Below are 10,820 nucleotides of genomic sequence, written 5' to 3' on the forward strand. Positions count from 1 at the left end.
TAAAAAACCTTTTGTGCGTACCGTCAGATGAAATGCAGGCGTCCGTGCTTTCTCCGTCCATGCAATAAATGCACATCCTTGAATGAGCGCGCATTTTTAGCGTATTTACTTGAACTTCTTAGGTAATATCAATGATTTGACCCATTTCAGAGGCGGCCAAAATCTGAAATTTGTGATAAACTGTGATAAAGCTCTATGAACTTGACGTGCGATACCACACTGACTGACATGCATGCGCATGAATCACTGTCACACACACAGAGAAATGGGCTATTGCAAGTTACTGCATGATACATTTTTAACAAGCAGAATAATAAAGCATCACGATACACGTTTTTAGCTATGTTTTTTAACTATTAACTATTTTGAAGGACAAAAACATGAACTTTAACTATTGGCTTTACATCAAGTCAGCTGTCACTTTACTTTTGCGCGAGGCCCTGTGCGGTTGCACACTTGGCCCAGCCCTTGCGACGGTACTGATTGTACTGTTTTCACCATACTGTTTTCTTCCCCGTATAATGTCGTGCACCGACAAACGTTGTTGTGAACCGACATTCTCCTCGCCGTTAACTTCAAAAGCCAACGCAAGAGCCAACTTCCTCTTTCTCCACATTTTGTATCTCTGCACCACACAGCACTCTTGTTGCAGCTGTTGTTATAGCAACAAAAGACGCCCTCGGCTGCTTTTGGAACCAAACGCTTCCAGCTTTTTGTCAACTTTTTCTTGTAAAAAAACACGTCAAGTGTGAACGCAGCCTTAGGCACTCCTACAACAAAGTGCAGATGACGACATCACTTGATTTGCTCGATGGCGCACAAGGGTAAACTAATCTTGTATTTAGCGTGTTTAGGGCTCAATCGCTATATCACTGTCACAAAAGCATATAATGGTAGTGACGATTCTCTCGGAGTCATTACACGTCACTTTTTACTGCACGCTTGGAGCCTCAACTGAGCTGGGACTATTTAAGGGAACCGCACCATGCAGTGGAAAAGTGGCAAAAAGTGAGCCGTACCAAACTGCACCATGCAGTGGAAAAGCACTTTTTAAATAACAGATTATTTTCATGCCACTTAGAGAAACGAGAGTTAAATTAGTGCTGCTGTCAGATAACAGGATGTGTGTTCAGTTAAATACTGCGGGTGCGGGCAGGTAAAAATAACCAATAATCGGAAACAAAAAGGAGTTGAAGGATGACGTGCATAATTCAGTTATTTATCTGACTCCAATATAATTAATCTGAAGCCGTTAAAGTTGTTGTTTTTCTTTACCCTCTTATTCTTTAAAGGTAAAAGTCTTTCTTAGAACTGATAGGAAAAGGTAGAATTTAACCTGAACATTTAGATAACGAAAGCTGTAATCACTTTAGCTTTCAACATCACCAGTGATAAAAGGAAAGATCCTCAAAGCCTGCAGGCTCACGCGACGGCGCTTCAGAGCGGGTTGCAATCAATGAAGAGTAATTGCGTAGCCAGCCCGCCCACTATGATGAGTAGGCCCCTCCTGTTTATTATACAAATATAATATTTGTTAAATAACAGTTGTTTAAATAATTTTAACGTACTTACAAAATTATTATAACATCTCAAATACATTAAAAAAAAAAAAAAATTATACATTCTATGGTTTTTGCATAATGATTGATGAGTTTGATTGACAGCTGTGTTAGGCGTTTAGGTGTCAGGCTGTCTCATGCATGTCGCACCTGTGAGTTCGTGAAGTGTTTTTGCCTATTCACTTAGCCTGTAACTTGCAGTTGTGTGATAGATAAACTGCAGCGATGCAAAATTCTATAAAAAGGACTTTTAAAAACTCGCATTGACGCGGGAGAGAACCCATCCATCAGCCCGCAAATAACGGTAAGACTTTTCAATTCCAAGCGCGGGTTCCTTCTTTAAAGCCGGGAACACACCGTAAGGAACTGTCAGTAGTGATAGTGTAGCAGGGTTTCCGCGGGGTCTTAAAAAGTCTAGAATTTCAAAATCAAAATTTTAGGCCTTAAAAAGTCTTAAATTCGCAGAAGTATTGAGTTCTAGGTCTTAAATCATTTTAAACAGGTCTTAATTTTCCTACGTCCATGTAACACTACTAATGCTCATTGAAATGCTCCCGCAGCGCTTTAGAATGTTTTTTTGTTTTGTATGGAGTCAAAATAGGGCCACATATATCTGCAAAATAACACAATGTTTTGCAAACAAAAAATATGTTTTGCAAAAAAAAAAAGTTTTGCAAAAAAAAAATAATAATTTTGCAAAAAAAAATAGAATATTGAGAAAAAAATGCTTTTTTGCAAGTAAAAAAATAGTAATTGCAAAAGAAAAGTTACCACTGAGAGGAAAAATAAAGTTTAGCAAAGTAAAACTTGCAGCATTGACTTTGCAACACCTTTGCGCCGCTCCTTTAAATCCGCGTTTCCGTCATCCGTGCCTCTGAGGCGCAAGCTTTCCTTTGCGCTTCATTTTTCTTTGCGCCTCGCTTTGTGTCCCTGATTTGACGTGGGGGAGGGGTCAAGAGGTTGGGGTGTGTACATGGGTGTGTACAAGGGACGAAGGCGCGTCCTTCTCGTTACGTCAATCAATACAATCTGACTTAAATTTGGCCACTCGCCCTTGAGGCTGAGCAACTGTGCTGATCTCTCGCTGTCTCAATTAATTTGCCCAATCTCATTCACTTTCTATGCAGAGGATGATCCATCGATGTCTAGCATTCTGGTGTAAGGGTTATAAATACCCATGTTGCATGCATGCAGCTCTCAGCTATGTTAACTAACCAAACTACATCAGGAATCATTTCTTGAATCTGTCTGACACATCATCAGTGTTGGGGTAAAGTGTTACAAGTAGAGCTGTCAATTTAACTCATTAATTAAAAAAAAACACATGATTAAAAAAATGTATGCAATTAATCATGCCCAATATATTCTTGTGTTCAAAGACAGTTAGATGATATGCAGCAGAATGACACACAGAGGTCTCGAGATCCATACGGTCTGGGGCTCGCGCTGATGACGTAACGAGAAGGACGCGCCTTCGTCCCTTGTACACACCCATGTACACACCCCAACCTCTTGACCCCTCCCCCACGTCAAATCAGGGACACAAAGCGAGGCGCAAAGAAAAATGAAGCGCAAAGGAAAGCTTGCGCCTCAGAGGCACGGATGACGGAAACGCGGATTTAAAGGAGCGGCGCAAAGGTGTTGCAAAGTCAATGCTGCAAGTTTTACTTTGCTAAACTTTATTTTTCCTCTCAGTGGTAACTTTTCTTTTGCAATTACTATTTTTTTACTTGCAAAAAAGCATTTTTTTCTCAATATTCTATTTTTTTTTTTGCAAAATTATTTTTTTTTTTTGCAAAACTTTTTTTTTTTTGCAAAACATATTTTTTGTTTGCAAAACATTGTGTTATTTTGCAGATATATGTGGCCCTATTTTGACTCCATAGTTTTGCTTTTTAATTCTGGGTGTTGTAGTTCTTTCTTTCGCTAGTCCAAATATAATTTGCTGTATAACGACTACAAATGAGACTAACATGCATCTTATATTGCAGCCAATCAGCTTTCGTGTTATTGGCGGGAGTCTCTTTCGGATTGTACTGCAGACACATAAAACTGATTTTATTCTTCAGATAATAGTCCTCCAGTTTTCGCATCTCCGCGATTACTAAATACAATGAAAAATCAACAATGCATTTTTTGAGATCCTGCATAATTCGTAATTTCACCGCAAAATAATGGCAAGATACCAAAATGAACAAGATTTATGCATTTTGTTTATTCTATTGTCATGTGTGACTATTGTGAATCTAACATAATACATAATACAGTAAATTTGGTATCCTTAAATTTCTGCAAATTACCACCACAAATTCAGTCATTTTGATCTCAAAAATCACCCCAAAAATATCCTGGTGGGATTGAGTTATGGGGAAGTGCAAGTTTATCGATACAAGTTTATCGATTTGTTCAATTTGAATAAATAAATTTAGTAATTTTGTGACTGCATTTCCTTTATAGGTCTTAAATTTCATTCACAATGGTCTTAAAAAGTCTTAAATTTGACTTGGTGAAACCTGCAGAAACCCTGTGTAGGGGTAAGGTGCGTGGCATTAAGTTTTGACGCAATTCGACCTGAGGTTCGAATCCGCCTTTTGCCGAACTCGCTCTACTTCCTTTTCCATATCACATATCAGATCGGAAAGGCGTTTATTTTCAATACAAATGAAGAAAATATTCGAAAAGTGGAAATAAAGGGTCAAAAGTGTGTTGTTACCGCTGCTCGTATGTGGACAGGTTGTAGCTACAGTTTTGGGTTATGTTGACAGTGACACTGACTGGAGTGCCCGCTCACTTTTGCCCAGGCCCGACCAAAAATACAATTCTGCTAAATCTACTGTAGATTTAGTCGACTAAAACTAGACTAAAACTAAAAACAATTCAGGTGACTAAAATATGACTAAAACTAAATGGCATTTTAGTCAAAAGACTATGACTAAAACTAGATTAAAATTTGCTGTCAAAATTAACACCGCTGTCATAGAAGACTTGGTTGTCACAAATAATGCACTGCTGTGCAGAAGAGGCCGTAAAAGCCTTTGACAATGTGCGGGAGTGGCAAGTCAACCGTTCCCTTTCCTCCTTATACCCTGAGCAAAGCATTAAACATGAGTGGAATACCAACACCAAACCCAACTGACAGGAAACCAAAAGCTATGGAAAATGGGTGGTGATCAGGAGGGGGAGAAGGACGTTAACATTCTCCTCAATACTTTAATATCTCTATTAAGTTCACTGTTCAGTTCAGTTTATAAGCTGTCAGATGAGACCAAACATGACATAGTTTCATGTTAGAAGACACTAGTAGATAAATAGTATGTAGTAGAAAGCACGTTTGTCCTGTGAAGCAAATGGTACAGATGTCATTGAGGTGCAAATGACTCTTTCTCCCCAGACAGACCCATCCCGTGCCTCAATCAGCATATTAATGAGTCCTTTGCACTAGATATGCGTTAGCATACTGTGTGGGTGAAGGCCATTGTGTCACGTTTAATTCACATGTATAAGGTATATATATATGGGATTTCTGAAGTACTAGGGCAGTAAAGAGTTCTACGCATAATCGCTCAGCCATACACAGGTTTACCAAATAGGACGGGAGCAGGGTTGGGTACCCCTGGGCTTCAATATTTCAACATTTAAAAATACATTCTGTGTAAATAAATGGTGTATGGATTTGCTTTTTGGGGTAGCAAGTTATCTGCTGTTGCATTGAGAAACCAGTCCCTCCAGGATTTCGCAGGAATTTTTTCAGATTTTGTGGCCTAAACTGACTGATTCTGCGGCGGCTTTTCTCAAAATTTGCTGAAATATTTGCGGCATTTCTTATGTCATTTTTTTTCAGTGAAAATACACCAGACTCTATAACATTTTTATTACTTTTCTGACCTCAAGAACTACTGGGCTCTATAATATCTAAAACAGGGTTTCCGCAGGGTCTTAAAAAAAATTCTACAATTTCAAAATAAAATTTTTAGGCCTAAAAACGATTAAATTGTTGTAAGTATTGAGTTCAAAATAATTTATAATTTAAACTTCATTTTAAACAGGCCTTAATTTTCCTAAGCAATCATGTTATTGAAGCTAAATATCACACCACTGGACTAGCCTTTTTTGTAAGATACCAAATAAGATTTATGCATTTTTTTGTTTTATTGTTATGTGTAACTATTGTGCATCTAACATAATAATATGGTAAATGTGGCATCCTAATTATGAAACAAAACATTTTCCAGTCATTTTGATCTAAAAAAAAAAAATATATATATATATATACAGTATATATAGAGAGAGAGACAGAGAGAGAGAGTTGAGGGAAGTGCAAGTTTACTGATATTTGAATAAATTAATTTACTTTGCAAGTAATTTTGTGATTCTGCATTTCCTTTGTATTGAGTGATTTCATTCATAATGGTCTTAAAAAGTCTTAAATTTGACTTGGTGAAACCTGCAAAAACCCTGTATAAGGAGAACATTTGAGTTCAAATGTAACACCAAATAAAACAAACACATTTTTTTTAAACAAAGGTTCCCTTCGATTTATTTCTTACGTTTTCTTGAATTGGTATTAAAGGTCACCCTGCAGAGAGAGAGCGTGTTTGAATTTGCTGCAGTATTAATACGAATGTAGTATATAATTGAACAGGGAATGACGGCTACATTTGTATAGTGTTTGCGTGTGTCTCGACAGTTACAAATAAAGCCACAATAAGCTCATGGAGCGAATCATCTTGGTGGATGACGCAGAGGCAACTCTGACCAGTAAGAGGACATACTTGCACGTAACATGAACATATTTAGGTACGTTTTGAGAGGTTGTCTTGTGAAAGCGAACCGAACCAAGAAGAAAATGCAACGTTTCCACCGCAGGAACTTTCCCCAGGAACTAGGAACTTTGGGGTGGTACTCTGTGTGTTTCGACCGCAGGAACCAGGGTCTAAATCAGGGGTCTCCAAACTCAGTCCTGGAGGGCCGCTGTCCTGCAGAGTTTAGCTCCAACCCCAATTAAACACAACTGAACCAGCTAATCAGTCTCTAACTAGGGCCTTGAAAGACACTGATTAGCTGGTTCAGGTGTGTTTTAATTGGGGTTGGAGCTAAACTCTGCAGGACAGTGGCCCTCCAGGACTGAGTTTGGAGACCCCTGGTCTAAATGAAGTTCCGTTTAAAGGGTTAGTTCACCCAAAAATGAAAATTCTGTCATTAATTACTTACCCTCATGTCGTTCGACACCCGTAAGACCTCCGTTCATCTTCGGAACAGAAATTAAGATATTTTAGTGTAAATCTGATGGCTCTGAAAGTCCTCCATTGGCTCAATGGTACTCTACACTGTCAAGACCCTTAAAAGGTACTAAAGACGTCGTTACAAAGTCCATCTCACTACAGTGGTTCTAAAATAACTTTATGAATCGGCGACAATAGTTTTTGTGCGCAAAAAAACCCTAAATAACGACTTACATAGTGATGACGATTTCAAAACAAAGCATCATGAAGCTTTGAAGCGTTATGAATCACTGAGCCGAATGATGATTCGGATCGCGTGTCAAACCGCCAAACTGCTGAAATTAGGCGACTCAAACCGCTGATTCGACTCGCTGATTCATAACGCTTCGAAGCTTCATGAGGCTTTGTTTTGAAATCGTCATCACTATGTAAGTCGTTATTTAGGGGTTTTTTGCGCACAAAAACTATTGTCGCCGATTCATAAAGTTATTTTAGAACCACTGTAGTGAGATGGACTTTGTAACGACGTCTTTAGTACCTTTTAAGGGTCTTGAGAGTGAACCGTGCGTTGTGCCAATGGAGGACTTTCAGAGACATCAGATTTCAACTAAAATATCTTAATTTCTGTTCCGAAGATGAACGGAGGTCTGACGGGTGTCGAACGACATGAGGGTGAGTAATTAATGACAGAATTTTCATTTTTGGGTGAACTAACCCTTTAAATATTTCCCCTTCGAAAGTCCCTGCTCGCGAGGTAGTACTTTTTCTAAGTTCAGGAGCTTTCGGGTGTGGGACTTGGGCGCTGAACATGCTCATTGGTTGAGCTCACGCCGCATTTTATTTCAACCGGCATGTTTTGCGAGGTTCATTCTGTGTTCAGTAAATATCAGTCTTGCTCTTTCTCTCCGATGGCACGCGTTCGTCTCGCCATCTCACGCTCAATGTCCGTAATGGCTGATAACATAGTACGTTGTCTTATTTTAAATCAAGCTTTACAAACTTTCAGAATACGCTTTAGTATCAGTGCTCATCTCTTTACCGCCGCTTTGTTAATGACCTCTATAGTAAACCAATACATATATAACCAGCAAAACCAGCACAGCTTGAATCTCCTCCATACTTGTTATTGTTGCAGACAGTGTCGCGCAAAAATTATTACTGTCTGTCGCCGACTGGGAGGAACAATCGCGTGCAGTCCTACATCACCAGACTAATTTGCCTAATCTTCACTGTACTTTAGACCGCAGTGGAAACGCAGACAGTAGCAGGTCTGGGGGTAAATAGTTCCTGTAAAAAAAGTTCCTGGTACAAATTGTTCCGGGTAATTTCGGTGGAAACAGGGCTATTGCGACAAATTAAGTCCCTGTTTCGGAACAAAACAAACAATCTATAGGTGTGAAAACGCCCTGTAACAACCTAGCAGAATAAATGGCATGCTTAAATAAAATCATCTTGTTTTTCTTTTCCTGTAGGGAGCGAGTGGCCAAATCCTGCACCAGCCGTGGGAGCTCTACCTGCGGTAAGCGCAACTCTTTCCACACCTGCCTCCTCTCACAAACGCACGCCATCGGAAGCCGACCGCTGGCTGGAGGAGGTGACCAAGTCTGTGCGTGCCCACCAACCCGCCGCCATCGTGAGAACCAACACGCCTCCCGCTCAGCAGCCCTTCCCTTCCCAGGTGCCCGCCCCCTCCGCACCCTTCATCCCTCCATCCGCGGTCCCTGCTGTACCCCCGCGCCAGCCGGCATTCCACGCCCAGGCGCCAGCGTCCTTCCCAGTGTCCAACGGGATCCCGTTCATGCAACCCAGCTTCCCGGTGGTCGGCATCACACCTTCGCAGATGGTGGCCAACGTGTTCGGTTCCGCCACGCAAACTCAACCCATCCAGGTTCCAGTGCCCCAGACGCAGCTTCAGTCTTCGCCGTTCTCCACACCACCAACAGGCCAGTTTGACACCCAGGCCGTGTGCAGCCCCTTCGGCAAACCATTCCTACCTCCGGTGTCAAACGCCACAGCGCTGCAGCCACCCAAAGGCAATGCCGCTTTTAACGGGGCTAACAACTGGGCGGCGGTGTCGTCACCTCCGCCGTCTGTGGCAGTGCAGCATCAAACCGATGCCTTCGAGGCCCAGTGGGCCGCACTGGAGAGCCGCTCGCAGCAGCGCACCGCTCCTTCGCCCACAAACCCCTTCTCCAGCGAGCTCCACAAGACGTTCGAGATCCAACTCTAAAGACACACAAAGCGACGTTGATGGACATTAACTATTGTGTGAACGACCCCGAAAACCACTTCAGCTCCATATCCGTCTTTCGATTTCTTTGTCTGTTCGTCCATGGTTTGGTTTTTGCTCGTGACATGAACAAACGGAGACTAGGGGGTTGATGAAGGTGCCCCCAAAAACACAGGCGTCTATGCCGCATTTGTGTCCAGGATGAATTCGAGTGACAAGATGATGGTAAAAGGACTTCCCATATTACTCAGTACTCCCTCTACCCGACTAACCCGTCTCACAGCGCCCCCTAGCAGGCTGGATGACTGCTCCCCAGCAGAAGGACGAGGCACTTCACAGCCTTTCCGGGTTCACAAGGTTCTTGTAGAACTTTGCAATCGGAAGAGGAAGAAGCAAGAGAATGCCAAAATCTTTATTTTTATGCATTAAGTATATTTTAAATAGCTTTGAAATTTAACTGAAGAGCTGTAAATAATCTTTCCAAAGGTGCAGGCTTATTTTGTGTGCATACAGGAAAAGAGCATATATATATATATATATATATAGGCGTGAGGGATGGTTTTCATCTCGTTCTTTATTCGGTTTTAGTCTTCTGGCACCCATGCATAGTTTGGATGTTGTAGATAATGGAAATGGACCCCGGCTGGGTTTGAGGACCTCTGAATCGCACAGGTCCCAGACAATCTTTCATGCTGTCATTTTAAGCTTATTTTTTTGTACTATAGTATCAGTACTTTGATTTTTATTGCCTACATATCATTATGATTTTTTTTAGCACATTTTTAATGAATTTTAACACTATTGAAAGTGTCATCTTTTATTTTATTTCGATTATAAGATATTCATTTTAGCACGAGCACTGTACTAATGGATCATCTGGCCACCTATGGTCGATGTGGCATTCCTGTGGTTCCAACTCTAAAAATGCAGTGAATGTTTTTTTGTTTTTTGTTTTGTTCTCTGCTCTTCACGCAATCCCATCAACACTTTTGTGTTATCAGACATGAAGATGATTGGCCCTGTTTTTAGGTTTTGATTCCATTTTGTAAGTATTGCATTGTATTATTCCAATTCTTTACGAAAGATTTAATCTAAAAGATTGAATAAAATGTTGGTGGTAGAGGAAAGCGGTTCTGTGTGCTTCTGTTCCACGCGTTTCATGATTTGCTGTGTATTCCTGTATCTGTGAACATTGTTTTGGAACTGAGGATTATAAATAAACATCATCATAAGATGACCTGCATGCTCTTGCTCAAGGGAGGCAAACGAGATGCTGCCGCCTTCTCAAACATCATCCAAAGGTGTCGAAAAGATATTGATTTATGAATTATTCTATGCTATGAATTAATATATTTTACCTGCGCACGAACAGGGACAGCAAATGCACTTCAAGTGCATTGTTTGGGTACGGGACTGTTAGTCAAGTCCCTCCCATTTCCACTTTAAATGAGGAAGGAACTTAATGGCATGATTTTCTCTAACTGGTCAAGTATAATGAGTCTGAATAATTCTCTTATTTTCTATTGTGTATCACTGTATTTTCAGTTCAATGACTATTAAATTCTTTCCATATTATTCAGGTGTAAATTATTGACCTGCACTGCTGAAACAAACATGCTCATGTGGGACTTTTGCAAGCTTTTAAAATACATTTTAAAAGACATTGCTGGGTAAATATAGCCTGACAAGCCAGACCCACATCCAGATGTTGGGTCTGGGAACTCACCATTGGCAGGGCTCAATCCGAGGGGCGGGATAAACGGTTATCTATCAAATTCCCTCTGCACGCAATAGGATAGCGCTACAACC

The 10,820-nt window shown here is 40.7% G+C and overlaps 1 protein-coding gene across 3 annotated transcripts in view; it reads left to right on the forward strand.

Moving 5' to 3' along the window:
• The window catches only part of numb (NUMB endocytic adaptor protein), a 122,167-nt gene extending 111,582 nt beyond the window's left edge, over positions 1-10,585 (forward strand). For 2 of the 3 annotated variants that reach the window (XM_079833310.1, XM_079833311.1), the window contains exon 10: positions 8,254-10,579. In XM_079833310.1, the coding sequence (XP_079689436.1) occupies positions 8,254-9,011 (758 nt within the window). In that variant the 3' untranslated portion in view covers positions 9,012-10,579. Of the gene's footprint in view, positions 1-8,253 lie in introns of all 3 variants that reach the window. The other variant, XM_079833312.1, reaches the window with a different exon arrangement.
• The last annotated feature ends 235 nt before the right edge of the window (positions 10,586-10,820 follow it).

The sequence above is a fragment of the Gobio gobio genome (genome assembly GCF_949357685.1).
Source record: "Gobio gobio genome assembly, chromosome: 13".
Classification (NCBI taxonomy): domain Eukaryota; kingdom Metazoa; phylum Chordata; class Actinopteri; order Cypriniformes; family Gobionidae; genus Gobio; species Gobio gobio.